At 42.1% G+C, this 22,216-nt stretch overlaps 1 protein-coding gene across 3 annotated transcripts in view; it reads left to right on the forward strand.

The window, feature by feature from the left end:
• ASXL1 (ASXL transcriptional regulator 1) overlaps positions 1–22,216 on the forward strand; it is a 66,825-nt gene that overhangs the window by 40,020 nt on the left and 4,589 nt on the right. For 2 of the 3 annotated variants that reach the window (XM_082858088.1, XM_082858086.1), the window contains 8 exons: positions 16,412–16,532; positions 16,609–16,706; positions 17,281–17,374; positions 17,833–17,985; positions 19,202–19,365; positions 19,460–19,556; positions 21,060–21,165; positions 21,451–22,084. In XM_082858088.1, coding sequence (XP_082714214.1) covers positions 16,412–16,532; positions 16,609–16,706; positions 17,281–17,374; positions 17,833–17,985; positions 19,202–19,365; positions 19,460–19,556; positions 21,060–21,165; positions 21,451–22,084 — 1,467 coding nt within the window. The remainder of the gene's footprint in view (positions 1–16,411; positions 16,533–16,608; positions 16,707–17,280; positions 17,375–17,832; positions 17,986–19,201; positions 19,366–19,459; positions 19,557–21,059; positions 21,166–21,450; positions 22,085–22,216) is intronic. The other variant, XM_082858087.1, reaches the window with a different exon arrangement.

A 22,216-nucleotide genomic window follows, 5' to 3' on the forward strand; every position in this document is an offset into this window, starting at 1 on the left:
GTTCTCATCAGTTTATTTTATTATTTTTTTTAAATTGGAGTATAATTGCTTTTTACAGTGTTGTGTTAGTTTCTGCTCTACAGTGGAGTGAATCAGCTATATGTATACGTACCTCTCCTCAGTCTTGGACCTCCCCCACCCCATCCCACCCATCTAGGTCATCACAGAGCACTGAGCTGACCTCCCTGTGCTGCTACATACGTGTTTAACTCTATAGGAGACTGCCACACTTTTCCAGATTGGTAGTACCATTTTTTGTTCTCACTAGCAATGTATGTGTGAGTTGTTCTGCTTTCTCATTAGCACTTGATATTGTTGGTATTTTTCCTTTTATCCATTCATAGTAGAATCTCATATGGCCTTTAATTTGCATTTCCCTTATGGCTAATTATGTTGAATATCTTCCCTTATGTTCCATCTGAATATCTTTTTTTTGGTGCAGTTTATGTTCATGTCTTTTGTCCAATTTCTAATTGGATTGTTTTCCTATTGTTGACTGTAAAGTGTTCTAGATAATTTGTTGGATATGTGACTTGCAAATATTTTCTCCCAGTGTATGGCTTATCTTTTCATGTTTTTAGGAGTGTCTTACAGAGGAAAGGTTTTGAATCTTGATGAAGTCTAATTTATCAGTTTTTAAAATTTATAGATCTGTTTTTGTGCTTCTGTGCATCATGTCTTAAGAACTCTTTGCCTAACTCTAGATGATAGAAAATTTTTTCCTTATATTTTCTTCTAAAAGTTTTATATTTTACATTTAGGTCTACAATTTCTTTTGAGTTAATTTTTTAATTAGGTGTAAGGTTATGTTAAGGCTTTTTCTTTTTTTGCCTCTGGATGGCCAGTTGTTCCAACACCATTTAAATTGCGTTTACACCTCTGTAAAAAATCAGTTGGCCATATTTTTAAAAGGTTCTGCTTTTGGTCTCTCTTCCATTAACCTGTACGGCTTTTCCTCTGTCAGTACCATGTTATCTTGATTACTGTTGTATACCCATATGATAAGTTGTCAAATTAGGTGATGTGCTTCCTCCAACTTTATTCTTTTTCAGAATTGTTTTACCTGTTATAATAACTTTGCCTTTCTGTATGGAACTGTCTTAACTATATCTGCAAAATACTTTGTTGAGATTTTAGTAGTAAATACATTAAACCAGTGGATCAGTTTGGGGAGAATTGACATCTTAACTATGTTGAGTCTTCCAGTTTATGGATGGTATGACTTTTCATTTACTTAGATTGTTTTTGGTATTTTCATCAGCAGTTTTTGGTTTTTAGCATACAGAGTCTATACATGTTTTGTTAGATCTATACCTTAATATTTAATTTTTGAACAAGCTATTGTAAATGGTATTGTGGTTTTACTTTTGGTTTCTAATTGTTGATTGCTAGCATATAGATAGTACTGATTTTTTTTTTTTATGTTGACCTCTGTCCTATGAATGTGATAAACTCACTTGTTGTAGGAGTTTTTCCTTTAGATGACATGGGATTTTCTATGTAGATTATCATGTTATCCATGAATAGGACCAATTTCATATGTTCTTTCTGTTGTATGTGCCTTTTATTTCCTTTTCTTGACTGATTTCACAGGCTAGGATTTCAGGGATTGTGTTGAATAGGAGAGGTGAGTGTGGACATCCTTGCCTTCTTCTCAATCTTAGTGGGAAAACATTCAGTCTTTTACTATTAGTATGATGTTAGCTATAGATATTTTGTAGATGCTCTTCATTGAGTTGAGGAAGTTCTATTCCTAGTTTGCTGAAAGTTTTTATCATGAATGTGTATTGAATTTTGTTAAAAATTATCCAGCTTTAATAAATACATGGTTGCTTTTTTTAATACATATCTCATTGTTTTAATTGATATTTCTCGTGATAAATGATGATGAGTACCTTCTCATGTACTTATTGGCCATTTGTATCATCTTCGTATGTGAATTGTCTATTAAAGTGTTTTGCCCATTTAAAAAATAATTTATTTTTAGTTTTTAACAGTGATTAAACTTTCAGAAAAGTCTTAAATACAATGCAAAAAAGATCTCTTTTCCTGAACCATTTTAGGGCCTTGTTACAATACCTTAATACTTTAGTGTATATGTGTTACAATTAAGGACATCTGCTACATTTCCATAATACATGTATCAAATACAGAAAATTACATTGAGTCATTTTTGCCATCTAATCTTCCGATTCCATGTAAGTTTTGTTAATTGTCCCTGTAATATCCTTTATGCTTAAAGGATCTGGTTCAGAATTACATGTTGTGGGACTTCCCTGGTGGTCCAGTGGTTAAGACTCTGTGCTTCCAGTGCAGGAGGCGTGGGTACGATCCCTGGTGGGGGAACTAAGAGCCCCAAACCGGTAACAATCCAAACATGCTGTGTGATGCGGCCAAGATAGAAAAAAAAAAAGCAGAATTACATGTTGTATGTAGTTGGTATAAGGAGTTGGTCTCCTTCAGTCCAGAACAGTTCCTTCGTCTTCCCTTGACTTTCATGACCTTGACTCTTTTGAAGATTATTTCATAGTTATTTCATAAAATGTTGTTCATTTTGGGTTTTCTTAGGTTTTCTCATGATTCGATTCAAGTTATGCATCTGTGTCAGGTATTAGCAGAGAAGTGATGCTTCTTAGTGCATCTTGTCAGTTGGCTCATTATTTCTACTTGTCCTATTACTAATGCTGTCTACTTTTATCACTTGGTTAAGGAGCATCTGCCAGACCTCATCACTGTAAAACTCCTCATTTTCCCCCTTTTAATAACTGTTTTGTGGGAGGGGCTTTTAAGCTCTGTGATATCCCTTTCTTCTAAATTTTGGGTTGTTTATATATCAATATGAAATCATGGTTTTCTGTTTTACTCAGTGTGTTATAATCTGTTATTATTACTTATTTAGATGTTCAAATTGTCCCTGATTTGGCTGGTGGGAATTTTGTCAGTATGACTTCTGTGTCCCTTTGACATATTCCCATCATTCCTGGAGTTCTGTCTTCTTTCTGGCAAAAGATGATCTAGGCTCACTGTGTAATTTCCCTGCCTTAGCCCTTATTATTAGCATTTCTCCACAGAGCCCTGGTTCTTTTAACGTGTAGTGGCATTTAGAAGCCAGGATCTAGGTTTTAGATATGCTTGATGTTATTGGGGTGTTGCTGATCCCAGTTCCTCTCAGTGAGAAGCAGCTAAGGAATATTTGAGTGTATTTACATACATATACATATATGCACTTATATACATACATGCCCTTATATCTATATTTATGTGTAGTTTTATCTAAATATACTGAAAACCATAAGTTTACACTAATAACACAAATTCTAATGTAAGCCCAGAGGGTTCATTCTACTTTTCTGCCTTTCCATATTAAAAAAAAAAATTTAATTAAACATTAAAAAAAATCTATTTATTTATTTATTTTTGGCTGCGTTGGGTCTTCGTTGCTGCACACAGGCTTTCTCTAGCTGCAGCGAGTGGGGGCTACTCTTTGTTGTGGTACGTGGGCTTCTCATTGCGGTGGCTTCTCTTGTTGCAGAGCATGGGCTGTAGGCGAGCGGGCTTCAGTAGTTGTGGCTCACAGGCTCTAGAGCACAGGCTCAGTAGTTGTGGCACACAGGCTTAGTTGCTCCGCAGCGTGTGGTAATCTTCCCGGACCAGGGCTCAAACCCGTGTCCCCTGCATTGGCAGGCGGATTCTTAACCATTGTGCCACCAGGGAAGTCCTCCATATTTTTTTTAGCATTCATTTATTTTTATTTATTTATTTTGGCTGTGCTGGGTCTTAGTTGTGGCACGAGGGATCTTCATTGAGGCATGCGGGATTTTTAGTTGTGGCGTGAGGACTTCTTAGTTGCAGCATGCGAACTGTTAGTTGCGTCATGCATGCGGGATCTAGTTTCCCAACTGGGTATCGAATCCAGGCTCCCTGCATTGGGAGCACAGAGTCGTACCCACTGGACCACCAGGGAAATCCCTCCATTTCCATATTTGTAACTCATTTCTCCAGCAGTAAGAAATCCAACTCCTATTTTTCCTGTTATCTCTATATATCTAGTGTATCTCTTAATATATTTACTTGTTTAATTTTCCCACTCTCTTATATAACTAATCTCTCCCATCAGTGTTGCTGCCTTTCCCTCATGAAGATGCCCCCTTGACGCCTCTTGAATTCCAACACCCTCTGCTAGGTTGGCCCCCATGGATGATGGCCTCGCCTGCTCAGACTCTGATTCCCTGCACCAGGCTGCCATCTCGTATAAGCGCCGTCCTCACCCAACTTGGGCTTTGATACTCTGCCCCTTGTCATTCCTTGTTTGGGAATTTCACCCTTTTTTAGCTCTCATACCCACACCATGCTGCCCTCAAATGTGAATACCTTCTGTTCCCCACTCAGGCTCTAACATCCTACTCTTGGCCACTGGGGCTCCTTTCCCCACATTTCTCGTACACACACCTAATGGGAGGAAGAAAATAACAGCCCTTCCCCTTTTATTTTTAAATTGAAGTATAGTCATTTTGGTTTCCATTTGTAGATTTAAAAAAATATATACCCTGGATTCAAGTCCTTTGTCAGATATATGTATTGCAGATATTTTTACCAATCTGTAGGCTGCCTTTTCAATTTTTTTTTTTTTTAAGATCTTTCTTTTTTTTTGACCATGCCACGTGGCTTTCGGGATCTTAGTTCCCCTACCAGGGATCAAACGCAGGCCCACAGCAATGAAAGCACCAAGTCTTAACCACTGGACTGCCAGGGAAGTCCCCGCCTTTTCATTTATATTAAGCTGTCTTTAATTAGAAATTTTCAATTTTGAGAAAGTCCATTTAAAAAATTTAATGAAAGTATATAGTTAGTGTTTTTAGAAATCTTTCCTTTCCAATGAATATTTTATTACGTTTTCTTCTATAGAAGCTGTATATATTTGGCTCTTACGTTTAGGTTTGGCTCCCTACTTTATCTACTTTGTTATCTAGTTATTTGCTCAGGTCTAGAATAAACATTTAATACTTTAAGAATTGCCAACCTATTCTCCTATGAAAAATCTAACTAGAGCTCAATATTTGTTTATAGTTCATTTATTTCTTTAGCGCAAGTGTACATAGTTAAAATACTGTGTTTAAAAACTGCTACTTGAGGGACTTCCCTGGTGGTCCAGTGGCTAAGACTCCGTGCTCTCAATGCAGGGGACCTGGGTTCGATCCCTGGTTAGGGAACTAGGTCCTGCACGCATGCCGCAACTAAGAGTTCGCATGTCACAACTAAGACCCAGTGCAGCCAAATAAATAAATAAATATTTTTAAAAGGAAAAAAAAATGGAGTCGCTACTTGGGTTAAATCCACCCCTGCCCCCCTTTCAGTATGGTTGTGTTATTTGAATACATAAAGCAAAAAATTTTTAAAGTATCACAGTATATTTTCTCTTTTCAAGGCTGTGGGAAAACAGGCATGTCATACTTTGCTGTTAGGAACACAAATCAGAACAACTTTTTTTTGAGGGGAATTTGGCTGTTAACAAAATTACATTTACATCCACCTTTTGACCCATCATTTTCCACTTTAAGAATTTATTCTGAAGATACACCTTCAGTAATATAAAAGCACAGATTCACAAGGTTATTCAAGGCAGTGGCATTTCTATTTGTAAAATATCAAAAAGACATCTAAATGCCGGCATGTGGAGAAGTAATTGCATAAATAAAGTTCGGTACGTCTGCATCTTGGAGTGTTATGCAGCTGAGAAGAGAATGAGGAAGAATATCTATAAAATGAAAGAGTCATTTTCAGGATACTTTTTTTTTTTTTTGGCTGTGCCTCACGGCATGTGGGATCTTAGTTCTACCTGAGATCGAAACCACGCCCCCTGCATTGGAAGCGTGGAGTCTTAACCGCTAGACTGCCAGGGAAGTCCCAGGATACATTGTTAATTGAAAAAAGTATTTTGCACTTTGCTATATATAGTGTGCCATTTTTTTGTCTAAGGATGAAGGGGAAATTAGGTGTATATATTATCATTTGTGTAAAAAGAAACACAAGAGAAATAAGCTGGAAACTAATGAGATTGGTTACCTAACCAGGGGATGGGTAGGAATGGATTGGAAAGCTGGGGAGTTGGGGGAGGAAGAAAGGGATAAAGGGGGGCAGTGTCGATTCTCTGAGTGTAACCCTTTAGATAATTGTGACTTTTATAACCATGTTATAGTTCACATTTACTTCAAAAGTAAAATGATAAAGATGAGGAATAAAAAACAACATGGGGCTTCCCTGGTGGCGCAGTGGTTGAGAGTCCGCCTGCCGATGCAGGGGACGCGGGTTCGTGTCCCGGTCCGGGAAGATCCCACATGCCGCGGAGCGGCTGGGCCCGTGAGCCATGGCCGCTGAGCCTGTGCATCTGGAGCCTGTGCTCCGCAACGGGAGAGGCCACAACAGTGAGAGGCCCACGTACAGCAAAAAAACACAAAAACAACATGGATTACAAACAGAAAAGATGAAGCCTAATGCTATTACTAGCTATAAAAGTCCTCTTGATATGGTCAGACACAATGGTTTTGTTCTTCTTTCTAAAGGTTGGTCCTATTGCTGTCCTTATTCCGGTTCCCAGTATGGACTATTTATTGGGTGGGCAACCATCCTGGTTTGCCCAGGATTGAGGAATTTCCTGGGGTGCAGGACTTTCGGTGCTAAAATGAGGAAAGTCCCAGACACACCTGGGGCAAGTTGGTTACCCTGTCTGACATGCATCTAGCTGTTTTCCTGGGAGTTCCTTTCATTCTCACCTTAGAATTCTCATCATCTTTCTCCTGTGTTATAGCCTCTCTTACCTATACCTCGTGCAGGTGTTGTTTATTTATGTAACACATTCTCTAGTTGCTTCCTGAGAACAGGTGCATAGGAGGTAAATTACTTTGAGACCTTACATGTCTTTGTTCTGTGTTCCATACTGGATTATGGGTTTGACTCAGAATTCCAAAAGATGTTATTTTATTACATTCTCTAAAACTGCTCTTGAGACGTGTGATGCCATTCTGACTTCTTTGTCATGTAATGTGTTCTCTCTGATTAAAAGATTTTAGGATCTCTTTTTCAATCCTGTATTCTCAAATTTCATGGTGAGGTGTTGCGGAATGGGTCTTTTTTCATTCGCTGTGCTGGGCATTTTGCCTTATTAAACCTGGAAACTCAGGTCTTAATTTTGGGAAAACTTCCTGTCTTTTTCGGTTTTCTCTTTCTGGAACTTTTGTTTGTTGTATGTGGGACTTTTCTTGATGCAGCAGCCTGTCCTCTTTTTCTTTCGAGCCACTTCTGTGAGAAATAGCCTATTGGTTGTTATTGCTGATTTTTTGGGGGGTATTATTTTTAATTACTAGCACATTGCTCATGTTCTCTGATGTTCCTTTATTTTTTAAAAATAGCATTTTGGACTTGTTTTTGGACTGTCTCTTGGAGGACATTTGCTGTGAGAGCTTCATTATTTCTGTTTCCTTTCAGTTCCTCCTTTGTTATTTTGGTTGCTGTCCTTCATATAGCAGTAGTGCTTACTTATCTGGTGCGTTGATAGGTCATTTATGGTGAGAACTGACAGATTCTGTGCTTGTGGGCACTGCTTGTTGACTGTGGTAGAGTGAGGACCTGGATATTTTTTTGGAATCTCCCAATTATCTGTACTTTGAAGGTGTATTTTTTTAGGTTGGGCACTTTTTGCAGGAGGAGAGATCCTCCCGTCTCTTGCCAGGTAGCTGAGAGTAGGCTGGGGCTGTAGGGCTGCCACTGTTTGGGGAGCTTTGGGAGCCGTAGCTGGGGGAGAGAGTTAATGGTGTCACCGTTTTGTATATGGTCTTTGACTTAATGCTTCTGTTTATGGAGTGTGGCACCTCAGTCTCTCCCCACTCCTTGAACTGGTGTCTTCTATTCCAGAACCTCTCTGGTTTAGTCCAGTCAGAATATAAATCTCCTGTTTTCTTCTGGAGCTGGAGAAGGGTATTGCTTGACTGTTTGGGGACAGAGAGGAGATCTGAGGGGTCTGACTTCTTGTTCGGACTTGCAGCCACTTCTATTTTCATTCCCATGCCTCACCTCTGTCTGCAGTTGTTCCTGGTACCTCTTAATCCCTGCCCCCTTGGGGGTTTTACAGTAGAACTGGCTTGCTCTTTGTGGCTTTTCCCTCTGCAGTCTTAGACTTTGGTTTTCTTTCCCCTGCTGAGTCATCACTTGTCTTCCTGTTATTCATCTTCTAGAATTTTATTGATAGTCCTCATCTACTGCTTTTTCTTCCCTCTTTCTCTTTGTGCATTTGTACTTTTTAAAATGCAGCCATTCTAAATGAGGCTTCAGGAGTTTGCAGAGAGCTGTGTGCGTTCATTTCGCCATGTTTAAATGGAAGCTGCAGCCTTTGTGCAGAGAAAGTGAGAAATGCCTTTGACTTCCACACCAAACCCTACCCTTGTATATGCCATCCAGGCCTATGGCCCTTGTTCCTTCCCAGTAGCAACCAACTACTGTCATCAATTTAATGTGCATCCTTCTTACTCATATGTGTCCATGAAAAATGTGTGGTTTGTTTATATAGATGTATTTTTTTATTCCTTTTACCTACCGTTTAATAGTGCATCATATCAATATATCTTTTTATTTATCCAGTCCCTGTTGTGTACATTTAGGTTTTTCACAAGTTTTCCAGTTTTTCATTATTACAAACTATAATAGTAAAATTGCTGCAATAATCATCCTTTTACTTTTGTAGTCTTCATATGCAAATGTGTGGAATTTTTCTAGGAGATACTTCCCTATCTTTTAATGGGTAAAATGGAGGTGATTTGGAGGTGCTGTGTGGGCTCAAAAATATTTCATTACATTTTCTTTACGTGTTACACCTGTGATGAGAAAAGTTGAATTATAAAACTTCCAAATCTTTTCAAAAATTTTATCAAGAAGCATGTGCTTTTTTAATGGTCCAGTAACCCCTTATTAACAATACGGAAATCTGAAATATTTTGAGAACTGACAAAATTTATTCCTAACTCACTTGGCAGTAAAACTTGACTTGCTTAAACTCATTTGGTGGCAAATCTCTGATCTAGACTGACAAGGACACTTTAAACCTATTTATTTCACCTGGTATGTACATTATGTTAATTCAAAAAATATTACTGTGTTTGATTATGGGTTGCTGGTGGTGTTAATATGATATATTGCCATTTGTAAAATTCAAGAAATCCTAAGTTCTAAAACACATCTAGACCCAGGGGTTTCAGAGGAGGAATCATGGGCCTATGGTCACCCTCAGCTAGAAACTTTGTTTGCAGATGTGGGTGTCACATCACAAAATGAGAATTTTTCTGGTTGATGGAATCTACTTTTTAGTCATTAATGAGATCTCAGACAATTTCTTGTCTTTAAACTGTATTCCAAGAATGTGTTCATTTTTTAAATAACAGGTCTTTTCTTTGACAGCTGTAATATTGAAATTGCTTCTGATAATGCAAATGGATTTCAAATTCAAAGAACTTTTTTTACATTAAGTATTTTTAAAAAGGATAAAGCCTTTTCTCAAGCATACACAGAGGTTGCTTTACAAGTTTTAATCTTTCTTTAGGATTCACATAACAAAGTTAAAACATAATAACGGACCATTGTCTAAAAATGAATTTTAACTTTCGATCTATAAACGTTCTATACACTTTAATGTTTTTTATGTGGTTTTTATAAATTTTGATTAGATTCTTTCATGTTTTCAGAGCTGTCAAATTTAGTAAGCAAATTTTTATCCAGGTTTTGTGGGATGTAACTCACAGACCATATAGTTTACCCATTTAAAGTGTACAATTTGGTGGCTTTTAGTATATTCATAAACTTATGCAGCTATCACCATTATATAATATTAGAACATTTTCATTACCCTTAAAAGAAACCCCATACCCTTTAGCAGTCATTTCCTATTCTCCCCTCCCCCAGCCCCTAGCAACTGCTAATCTACTCATTTCATTACTAGAGCTTTATTAAAAAATAAAATAAAATAAAGCAGAGCGTCTCATCTTGTTCTTCTTCAGGAGTGTCTTGGCTTATTTGTGGCCCATTGCTTGTCCCTGTACAGTCAAGTTCTACCAAAAAAAAAAAAAAAAAATCTGGTTGAGTGTTTTATTGCAATTTCATTGAACCTACAAGTCAATTTGAGAAGAGTTGACATCTTTACAGTGTTGAGTCTTCCTAATCAAGAACATGGTGTAGCTCTCCGTTTACTGAGTTTTAAACCTTTCTTGATAAAGTTTTGTTTTCTTCATAAAATGATTGTTTCTTTTTGAGCTTTATCTCAGAGTAACATATTCTTTGTTATAAATTACATTTTCTAATTGCTGGTATTATGCTGATGTTAGGATCGCTTGCGTTTTTAATGTGATTTTGAATCTTACAGCCTTGCTGAATTTCTTACTAGGTCGGAATCCCTTGCATCTTCAATGTGGATAATTATACTTGTCTGGAATAACGACACTCTGGTTTCTTCTAATTCCTTCTTGTTTCTTTTTCTTATGCATTGGTTAGGAACTCTAATATACTGTTGAATGGTCAGTATGTTCTTAGTTTTTAATAATACACATTAAACAACCCTCAGATCAGCCTTCTCTAAGAGAGTACAGATTTCTTGTTGAGGACAGGTTTGTCAGACCCATAAAGAAAGCAAAGGCATACCTGAAATTTGCTTATCGTTTTTTAGTTGTGAACCTAATCCTGGGTGGTTTAAAACTTCATCGGTTTAAATTTTAGAGTTCCATTTTATTCATGTTTGGGGCTTCTTGTATTTACAGTGCATTTTATTTTTTAAAACATTTGACTTGGGCTTCCCTGGTGGCACAGTGGTTGAGAGTCCGCCTGCCGATGCAGGGGATACGGGTTCGTGCCCCGGTCCGGGAAGATCCCACATGCCGCGGAGCGGCTGGGCCCGTGAGCCATGGCCTCTGAGCCTGCGCTTCCGGAGCCTGTGCTCCACAACGGGAGAGGCCACAACAGTGAGAGGCCCGCATACCACAAAAACAAACAAAAAAACATTTGACTTACAAGAAAATATTGTATCTGGGTTTGTTAATGCTGGTTGCTTTTTTCCCCATCACTAGCCTCTTTGCCAGTTGCCTTGCCAAACTAATATATTTTATGTATTTTTAAAACATTTATTTGTGTTAATAGGTGAACAGGGGTAAAAATTATATGGCAGGTGTTCTTTGTACTATTTTTATTCTTACAGCTTTTCTTTAAATTTGAAATTATTTCCAAATAAAGGTGTGCAAAATGTATTTGTTTGTAAAGGTAATATATGCCCATTATCAAAATAAAAAATGATTCAGAATAGCTATAATAAAAAAAGACAAGTAACTCTTTTTTTTCTTTCTTTCTTTTGGGTTTTTTTGGCCATGCAGCTTTCAGGACGTTAGTTCCCTAACCAGGGATCGAATCTGTTACCCCTGCAGTGGAGTGCCGAGTCCTAACCACTGGACCGCCAGGGAATTCCCTTTTTTTTTTAACAAATAAAAACACTTGAACAAACAACTTCAGAAAAGGAAGATATGAAAATGTCCAGTAAGCACATAAAAATGCGCTCAATATCTTTAGTCATCAGGAAAATGAAAATTAAAGCCACAGTGAGGTACTCACTGCATTAGAATGGCTAGAATAAGACTGATACCACCAAATGTTGGTGAGGATGTGGAGCACCTGGAACTCTCATACAGTGTTGTTGGAAGTGTACATCTTTGGCTTTTTTTTTTTTTTTTAATAAAATTCAACATTCATCCATCCTATACCCCCACTGTTCTATGCTTAGATATTTACTCAGGAAAAATGAAAACATGTCGATAAAAGCTGTGTACAAGAATGTTCAGAGTAGCTTTGTTCATAATAACCCAAATTTGGAAATACCCCAAATGCCTTCAACAGGAGAATAGATAAACAAATGGTTGCATATGAATGCTACTCTGTAATAACAAGTAATGATCTACTGATGTATGCAGCAGCATGGATGACTCTCATAGACATGAGACTGAGCAAAACAAGCCAGACAAAAGAGAGTACCTACTGTATGATTGCATTTACATGTAGAACAAAAATAGGCAAAACTAATTTTTGGTGGTAGAAATTGGAACAACCATTGTCTCTGTGGGGTGGGAGGGGCAGTGTAGAGTGGGGATTGACTAGAAAGGGGCACAAGGGAACTTTTAGGAGTGTTGGGTATGTTCTATACCTTGGTATGAATTTTTAGAAATAAATTTATTGGGCTTCCCTGGTGGCGCAGTGGTTAAGAATCCGCCTGCCAATGTAGGGGACATGGGTTTGAGCCCTCCTCCGGGAAGATCCCACATGCCGCGGAGCAACTAAGCCTGTGTGCCACAAGTACTGAGCCTGCACTCTAGAGCCTGTGAGCCACAACTACTGAGCCCGCATGCCACAACTACTGAAGCCCACACACGTAGAGCCCATGCTCTGCAACGAGAAGCCACTGCAATGAGAAGCCCACGCACACTGCAACAAAGAGTAGCCCCCGCTCGCCGCAACTAGAGAAAGCCTGTGTGTAGCAACAAAGACCCAATGCAGCCAAAAATAAATAAAATTAAATTTAAAAATAAAATAAATTTATTTATTTATTTATTTTTGACTGCATTGGGTCTTTGTCGTTGTGTGTGGGCTTTCTCTAGTTGCAGCGAGTGGGGGCTACTCTTTGTTGCAGTACACGGGCTTCTAATTGCGGTGGCTTCTCTTGTTGCGGAGCACGGGCTCAAGGCGCGTGGGCTTCAGTAGTTGTGGCATGTGGGCTCAGTAGTTGTGGCTTGCAGGCTCTAGAGCGCAGGCTCAGTAGTTGTGGCGCACGGGCTTAGTTGCTCCACGGCATGTGGGATTGATCTTCCCGGACCAGGGCTCGAACCCGTGTCCCCTGAGTTGGCAGGCGGATTCTTAACCACTGCGCCACCAGGGAAGTCCCTTGATACACATTTGTCAAAACTAATCAGATAGTATACATTTCACTCTTTGTAAATTGTACCTCAATTTAAAAAAATAAGGGAAAGAACACAAAGAGTATACATTGATCCAAGGACAGTCTCCTGCATAAGCACAATACAGTTCATCCATGTTGTTGTGAGTAGCTGTAGTTCATTCTTTTTCTTATTATTGTATAATATCCATTTATTGAGTATTGATCAATAAATACATCAGTCAATCCATGGTAGTGATTCTATTGATGGGCACTTTGTTTATAGCCGAAGTTACAAATGACGCTGTCACGAACATCTGGATGTGTACATGCATGTATTTCCCTAGGGAATCCAAACCTAGGACTGACATTGCTGGGTCACAGGATGTTTGTATCTTCAAGTGTAGCAGATAATGCCAAACCACATTCTTAAATGCCTGGATCCATTTTCAGTGTACCTGTTCCCTGTTCCACATCCTATTAGCACTACTTGGTATTGTTAAACTTTAATTTTAGCCATTCTTGTGGATGTGATGTCATCTCATTGTGGTTTTAATTTGCATTGTTTTGTGTCTTCCTTACTTTATTGAGGTTAAATACCTTTCCGTGTGAATGTTGGCCATCTGGACATCCTCTTTGGTACAGTGCCTAATACAGGTCTGCCTATTTTTCTTACTGGTTGCCTTTTTCTCTTTTTTTTGCTGTGCTGCGTGGCATGCGGGATCTTAGTTCCTGGGCTAGGGATCAAACCCGTGCCCCCTTCAGTGGAAGCAGAGTCCTAACCACTGGACTGCCAGGGAAGTCCCTGGGTTGCCTTTTTCTTATTGATTTATGCAGTCTAGATACAAGTTCTTTATTGGTTATATGAATTGCAGATCTCATGTTCAACTCTGTAGGTAGCTTGCCCTTTTTACTCTATTAATGGTATCATTTGCTGAACAGAGGATATTAATTTTAATGTAGTTCAATCGATTGATTTTCTCCTTTTTAAGATAATGTCCTGGGTGAGTCTTACAAGTGTTGGGTTAAAAGGTATATACAGTTTTTAGAGTTTTGCTTACAGTTTACTTTACCACTGGCTGTGTATAAACCTTTTTATACCATTTTCACTCTCACCAACAGTGTTTATGTGATTTTCCCACACTCTTGCCAGAACTGGAGTTTTGGGGTCAGTTTTGACAATGTAATAGACCTCTTTTCTTCATTAAATGAGTATTTTGTCTTAGTTTGCCTGTATGATTCAGGGAATAAATTTGTTGCATTGTTCCAAGAACATGGCAGTCAGTAAGCCTAATTACAAGATTAATACTAAAAATATTCTTTAGCTTTTGATCCTGTGAGGAGCATTTATGGTTGATAGGGAAAAGAGAGAAAGATATAAAAAACCATTTTCTTTTTTATTAACTTAAGTCAGCTTGATGTTGGCTTAAATTAATGCAAATAAACTGATGAAGACTTAAGACAGTAGTCCCCCGTTGTCTGTGGGGGAATATGTTCCAGGACCTCAAGTGGATGCCTGAAACTGGATAGTACCTAACTCTATATATGCTATGTTTTTACCTACACATACATACCTATGATGAAGTTTAATTTATGTATTAGGTACACTAAGAAAGTATAAATCAGGCAGAGCGAGAAGTGCCAGCACCACTACGCTTGCCTTTGGGGCCATTATTAAGTAAAATGAAGAGTTTCTTGAACACAAGTGCTGTGATACCATGACAGTCGATCTGATAACTGAGATGGCCACTCAGTGACTAATGGGTGGGCTACGCTGGACAAACAAATGACCCACGTCCCAGGTAGGTCAGAGCTGGACAGTGTGAGACTTTAGCACACTACTCAGAACAGCATGCAATTTGAAACCAATGGGTTGTTTATTTCTGCTACTTTCCATTTAATATTTTTCAACCATGGTTGATTGTGGAAAATGAAAAAAACCCTTCAGATAAGGGGAGGCTACTATATAGTGGATCAAGGAATCCATGGAATTGATGAGTTAGAATTTTGTGGATTTTCCTTGTAAATTTCTGGCGTATTTTTAAGTGATAGAATCATGATTTTACCTACTCTTTTTCACACACTTTTACTCAAAGAAGACATCCCCACCCCAGTCTGTATCTGCTCCTCCTCTCTCCATCCCCAGTATTCATTCATACTCCTTCCTGGTTTCAAGGTAGCTCCTAAGTTTTCCTTGGGGATGGGTAGAGTTTCATTTTGAGACTCCACGACAGAGACTGTTAGAAGGAGTATTTGTTAGGAGATGAAATTTGGAGTGGAACTCTCCTCTACACTCTAGCCTTGTTCCCACTCTCTTACTTTAGTTTAGATCTTTATCCTTTTCAGTAGATTGCTGTCATAATCTAACTCTTCTTCTGCCTCCATTCTTCCCATGGTTAACAGAATGAAATTCCTAAAACTCAGATCATTCTCCTGATTCATATCCTTCAGACTCTAAAAAAATCAGTCTTAATCCCTCAGCACAGTGCCATGATTATCATCAGCCCTCTCCTGTCTCTCTATCCTCCTCACGTATCCAGTTTCCCACACACCTCCTGAAGTCTATGGTTTCTTTGAATTTGGAATGTTCTTCCACATTGGCTCATCACATTACCTAGGACTCCCTCTCCCTCCCCACTGGCAACTCATCTGCCTATTAACTGACTTCTTTTAAAACTGAGCTCAAGCAACACATCTCCTTGGAGACCCTACCTCCCTGATCCTTATTCCCCTTCTGTACCTCCATGCCCTCTTCTCCAGCTCAGTGAGGTAGATGTTCCCTGTTCTGGGCTGCTACAGTTCTCTCTGTATCCTTCCATCACCGTGCTTTGTATTGTTATAGATTTAACTTTGTCCTCTACTCATTTGAGCTCCTTGAAGGCAGGGGCCCTGATTCCCCTCCTTATTCCCACCCCACCCACCGCTTGGAACTAGCATGGTATAGTTTATAGGAGGCACCCCATAAATGTTTAATGAATAATTAGATGCAAAATTATATCTAACTTTTTAATTTATTTTTGGCTGCGTTGGGTCTTCATTGCTGCACATGGGCTTTCTCTAGTTGTGGCGAGCGGGGGCTACTCTTCGTGTGGTGCGTGGGCTTCTCATTGCGGTGCCTTCTCTTGTTGCGGCGCACAGGCTCTAGGCACGCGGGCTCAGTAGTTGTGGCACACGGGCTCAGTCACTCTGCGGCATGTGGGGTCCTCCTGGACCAAGCGTCAAACCCGTGTCCCCCGCATTGGCAGGTGGATTCTGAACCACTGCCCCACCAGGGAAGCCCCTCTAACTTTCTTAATGTACGTATGAGAAGAACTTTCTGAGAAAAAGAGGTCAGTTAGAAAGGGATAGGAATTTAATCGATATTCTAAATCCCTCCTCCCCAAAAGCAGCCCCCATTAGGGGCGACTGCTGTGCTGGTAGGATTTGTAGGGTTTTGCTCACCTGAGCTGTGCCTTGCTGTCACAGAAGGACGCCCTGCAGTGGTCTCGCAGTCCGGCTGCAGTGGAGGGGGAGGAGCCAGAGGACACAGCTGACGTGGAGAGCTGTGGGTCTAATGAAGCCAGCACTGTGAGTGGTGAAAATGATGGTAAGTGTCCTTGACAAGATGGGTGAAGAGCCACAAGCAGTCGCTAGGGTCTAACCTTTATTTCCCTCTCTTACAGTTTCTCTCGATGAAACATCTTCTAATGCTTCCTGTTCTACCGAATCTCAGAGTCGGCCTCATTCCAATCCCAGGGACAGCTACAGAGCTTCCTCACAGGTGGGGGGAGAGTTGGTGACTAGGCTGGATGGCAAAGTGAGGCAGGCACAAGACAGGACTCTTACTCCTGTAGTTAACTGAGCGTGTTGAAGAGTGGAGAAAATCACCTTGGTCTCCACCTGTTAGTACCATTTAAAAGCGGTCCATAGGAAAAGTGGGTAGTAGATCTGAGAGCAGAGCAGTTTGTTTTTTCTCTTTACCATGGATGGATAATTTTGTTTGTATTTATGAAAAACCTGGGAACATTCAGGGAGAAGTATAACAGAGTGGGGAGAACATGAGCTTGGGAGTCATCAGTTTGAATTGCAGCCCTGCCACTCACTAGCTTTGGGCATATTCCTTACCTGTAAAGTGGGGAGAGCAACACATTCTTTTCAGTGTGGGGTGATGCTTGGCATAGTGGCCAGCACCTGGCTCAGTAGAATGAGTCGTTGCTATTATTGGCATTACCTGCCCATGCTGGTTGAACACTAACTCTGTTTTACAAGACGGCGAGGGAGACGTGGTCGAGAGGGACAGCTGTTGTGGCCTGCAGGTGACTCAGGCTCCTTTTGTATCCCCTCTGGGAAAATAGGCAAACAAGCAGAAGAAGAAGACCGGGGTGATGCTGCCTCGAGTTGTCCTGACTCCTCTGAAGGTAAACGGGGCCCACGTGGAATCTGCATCAGGTATGTGTAAACTCGTGATTGCGATGCTTCTTCCTCAGGGCCTGGGGACCTGCCTCCCTCTGGCAGCAGCTCTTGGCCTAGGTAGTGCTGTGCCAGTAGAGTCAGGAGCCCTCCTCTGGCAGTCAGCACGCCGTGGTGGTGAGACCCGACCTAGCTTCCGGCATGGGCTTTGCTGGGCGCCCTTCCCCTGGCCTCCCAGGGCAGTTGTGAGGGTCCTGTGAAGGCGTGTGCAGGTGCTTTGTAGAAGACACAGTGCAAACCAAGATGGCGGTTTGGCATTCTTACGTGATAATTTAAAGCCAGACCAGGAGGTGGTGATCTCTGACGGCCCAAGGCTGGGCCATGGAAGCACCAGTATTGCTGGCAGCATGTCAGGGAGAGCTGGGAGAAGTAAGCTTGTCTGAGAGCCGTGGGCGCGGCGTGTGATGCTTTTGACCGGTGGAATGCTGTGCCTTCAGGGTTCTCAGGCCGCCACGCCGATGGCGAGAGCGGCAGCCCGTCCAGCAGCAGCAGTGGCTCTCTGGCCCTGGGCAGCGCTGCTATTCGTGGCCAGGCCGAGGTCGCCCGGGACCCTGCCCCGCTCCTGAGAGGCTTCCGGAAGCCGGCCACAGGTAGGTGGCTTGGCACTCATTTCTCTGCCTGTAAGGGGGCCCCTGCAGGCCTAGAGAGAAGATGATGTCTTCTACTCCACTCCTTTACAGTTTATTTTTACTTCTCAGGTGGCCCTCTATTTTTGTTGGTTTTTACCTTGTATTTTGGTTATGTCACATACAGATTTTTCTCTGCTAGACTGAGAGAACTCCCTGTGGGCAGAGATGGTGCCACATTGCTCCTTGTATATCCCTGTAAGGGCCTAGCCTGTGCCTGCCTTGATACTGCTTAGTGAGTGCTCAAGTGAGTGAAAATTGCTTCTGAGTGTCTCAGTGAAGAATTCCAACATTTGTTTTCTTTCTTCGGTAGCATCCTGCCAAGTTTGTTCTCAACGTCTGCAGTCTCTGTCAGATGCCCTTTTTTATAACCTAGTTAGCATATGGGGTGGAAGCCTATGTTGAATATGGGCTATGCAGACAAGTTCAGTAGTGTGCACCTCCCACCCGCAGTAGGGCTATTTGCAAGGCTAGTATGCCATTTACTATTCCCGGATTTATTTCTCAAAGCCCCCATGCTGGGTTTTTGTAGATGGGCCACTTGAAATCATTAAGAAGACTAACCTTGGCTTCTGAAAATTAGAATAAACCATCACCCAAGTGGCAGCTAGGTTTGCTGTCTTGTAGCCTCTCCAGCTCATCAGCCTTGCTGAATCTTAAAGCCTCACAGGTCTCTGTTCCATTTGCTGAGGCTTTTGTGAGAGGTATTGACATTGCAGTGGGCTTTAAACAACCCTTAGCACCTTTCTGCCTGGAGGTCAGACCTCTCCAGCCCATTCACAGAAGACTTCTGCAGATTTTTCTGTAGGACGCTAACCGGATTCACTTTTAGACTTCCATCGTTTCTCCCATTGGCTTTGTGGAGCCTGTTCTCCAGCTTTGGAGGGAAGCTCAGAGCCTGCCCCTTGCCTGGTTTTCTGTGGGAAGAGTGTCCCTTCAGGCTGTGACACAGCATGCTACTGAGTCTTGTCTGAGACGATGCAAGCAAGCCCAAGTGTTCTCTTAGGTTTGATGGTAGCTGATAGGTTAGGGTAGACTGGATGATTGAGCTCATTGTGTGCAGATAAGTTCTGGGTAGCTTGGGTGCTGCCACCAAAGTTTTCCCTCAGTTGGCATTTGCTTTTTTGGTTTAAGAAGCTGAAAATCTACATTTTGCGTCCTACTGCTTGAAAAATCACAGGTCAAATGAAGCGCAACAGAGGGGAAGAGATAGATTTTGAGACGCCTGGGTCCATTCTCGTCAACACCAACCTCCGGGCCCTCATCAACTCTCGGACCTTCCATGCCCTGCCGTCCCACTTCCAGCAGCAGCTCCTCTTCCTCCTGCCCGAAGTGGACAGACAGGTACCTGTGGGCGGCTTCCTCTTTGCTTTCTCTGGGCTAGCTTCTGTTCTCTTTCTAAGTTTCTTTATTGTTTTTTTTGCCTTGATCCTTCCAGGTGGGGACCGATGGCCTGTTGCGTCTCAGCAGCAGTGCACTGAACAACGAGTTTTTCACCCACGCGGCTCAGAGCTGGCGGGAACGCCTGGCTGATGGTGAGTAAACGTTCTCGTCGCAGCGGCTTGAAAGGTGCCTGCCACGTGTGGTGTCACTTGTCTCCTGGTATTTAAAACCCAAAACCCAAATACGCATTTTTCAAGTCTTTTTTTTTTTTTGGCGATATGCGGGCCTCTCACTGCTGTGGCCTCTCCCGCCGTGGAGCACAGGCTCCGGACCTGCAGGCTCAGCGGCCATGGCTCATGGGCCCAGCCGCTCCGCGGCATGTGGGATCTTCCCGGACCGGGGCACAAACCCGTGTCCCCTGCATTGGCAGGCGGACTCTCAACCACTGCGCCACCAGGGAAGCCCCTTTTTCTTTTTTTTCCAAGGGGTATACTTTAGTATAAGGCAGGCTTTCCTCTAATAGACGTGGTGGATGTTAATATGCCCCGTAGCTCTAAAGAAGGTACAAGAGTATTTGGGCTTTCACTATTTTGTGTGTATGTATTCATCTGCATTGCCTCTTCATCATTAAAACTATAAACTCCTATTCTTTCCAGTAAGCATGGCATTGACCTACTCGGTAAGTTCCACCAGGTGCTCTGTCTTTTTAGATGTTGCCACTTGGAGTGATTGTTAGCTTCTCATAATTCAATTTTGTGGGGAAGCTACGTGGGAAGTGCACTGGGAGGTCCCCAAGACTCCCCTCCAGGTTCGATGATTTGCTAGGAGGACTCACAGGACTCAGCATGTAGTTGTACTCATGGCTGTAGTTTATTTTGGTGAAAGAATACAGAACAAAATTAGCAAAAAGGGAAAAGATGTCTGGGGTGTAGTCCAGGGAAACCAGGTGCACACTTCTGAGATCCTCTCCCGGTGGCGTCCCACAGGATGTGCTCAGTTCCCTCAGCAAGGAGTTGTGACCGCACGTAGTCACAAGTGTAGTCTGCCGGGAAGCTCGTCAAGGACTTGGTGCCTGTGGTTTTTACTGGGAGCTGATCATGTAGGAAGCCTCTGTCTGACCCAGACCCAAATTCCAGATTCCCCAAAGGAAAGCAGGTGTTCACCATAAACCATCTGGTTTGCTTCAGCTGTTCAGGCACAGTGAGCCATTCCCTGTCAGTTATGGGGTGGGGACCCTCCTGAAATCCAAGGTCCCAGCTGTCAGCCAGGGGCCCACCTTGTCAGCAGGCCTGTCTGAGCCTGCTATGTTAACTTCTTTCTGCGCATGGAGTAAGAACAATTCTCTTGTTTGTTTTTGTTCTGATCAATGTGGTGTTTGCTGTTGAAGGACTGATTACCCGAGGGAAGGGTAAATTTCCCTTATAACAGGTGTGTTAGTTCTGTCCTGAATAAGAGCACCATGTGAGAGTTCCTCTGGGGGAGACGGGAGCCAGCGTGAGGAAGATAGTGAGGGTTAAAAAAATGGTTTCCAAGCTCACCAAAGTCACGTGTTATTTTGAAAACTCCTGACATGGTAGAACTGCAAGATTTGGCGTTTTCTAAGACAGACCTTAATATCCTTAATGCATCACTTGAAGAGTTTTGTTTCTCTCTAGGCGAATTCACTCATGAGATGCAAGTCAGGATACGACAGGAAATGGAGAAGGAAAAGAAGGTGGAACAATGGAAAGAAAAGTTCTTCGAAGACTACTATGGACAGAAGTAAGGCCCTTGGTGCTGTGAGTCCTAGTGTGGTTTCTGGGGGGACAGAGGCAGGTGTTCTCAAAGCCATGCATACTGCTGTGTCACCCAGGAATGTGGAGATTGCAGTGACTCTTATTTAGCTTAATGCCATTCATGGGGAAGCTAACATAGGTTTTTCTATGGTTAGTGTTACATACCATGCAGATTTATTTTGTTCTGAGAGATCTAATATTTGGGTGTATATTATTCACAGTGGATGTGCCCTCTCTGCCCTGTAACTGATAATGTGAGTTTGATTTGCAGGTTGGGTTTAAGCAAAGAAGAGTCATTGCAGCAGAATGTGGGCCAGGAGGAGGTTGAAATCAAGAGTGACTTGCGTGTCTCGGGAGAATCAACACGACCGCAGCGTGGCCCGGCCACCCGGCAGCGAGATGGGCATTTCAAGAAACGCTCTCGGCCAGATCTCCGAACCAGAGCCCGAAGGAATCTGTACAAAAAACAGGAGCCAGAACAAGCAGAGGTTGCTAAAGACACACAGTCTGTGGCACCAGACATCCCCCTGTACAAGGATGGGGAGGCTAAGACCGATGCAGCAGGGGTGGGCGGTCCCCACCTGCCTGGCACATCCTCCGCAGCACCCAACCCAGAGAGTTCCGAATTCCCGGTGGAAACTGTGGCTTCCCGGATCCAGCCCAATCCAGACGACCTGGCACGTGTCTCCACGTCTCCAGACAGAATTCCCAGCTTGCCTCAGGAGACCGTGGATCAGGAACCCAAGGATCAGAAGAGGAAATCCTTTGAGCAGGCGGCCTCTGCATCCTTTCCCGAAAAGAAGCCCCGGCTTGAAGATCGTCAGTCCTTTCGTAACACAATTGAAAGTGTTCACACCGAAAAGCCACAGCCCACCAAAGAGGAGCCCAAAGTCCCGCCCATCCGGGTAGGAGGCTGTTTGATCCTGGCTGCCCTGAGCCCAGGCCCCTTTGAGGGACGGGAGTTTAGTGGGGTCCTTTGCAGGGACAGAAGGCCCCCGGGCCCTTGTGTTAATTATGTGGGAGTGTAGAGCTCTCTG

Source organism: Leucopleurus acutus (genome assembly GCF_964270905.1).
Source record: "Leucopleurus acutus genome assembly, chromosome: 16".
In the NCBI taxonomy this organism is placed as follows: domain Eukaryota; kingdom Metazoa; phylum Chordata; class Mammalia; order Artiodactyla; family Delphinidae; genus Leucopleurus; species Leucopleurus acutus.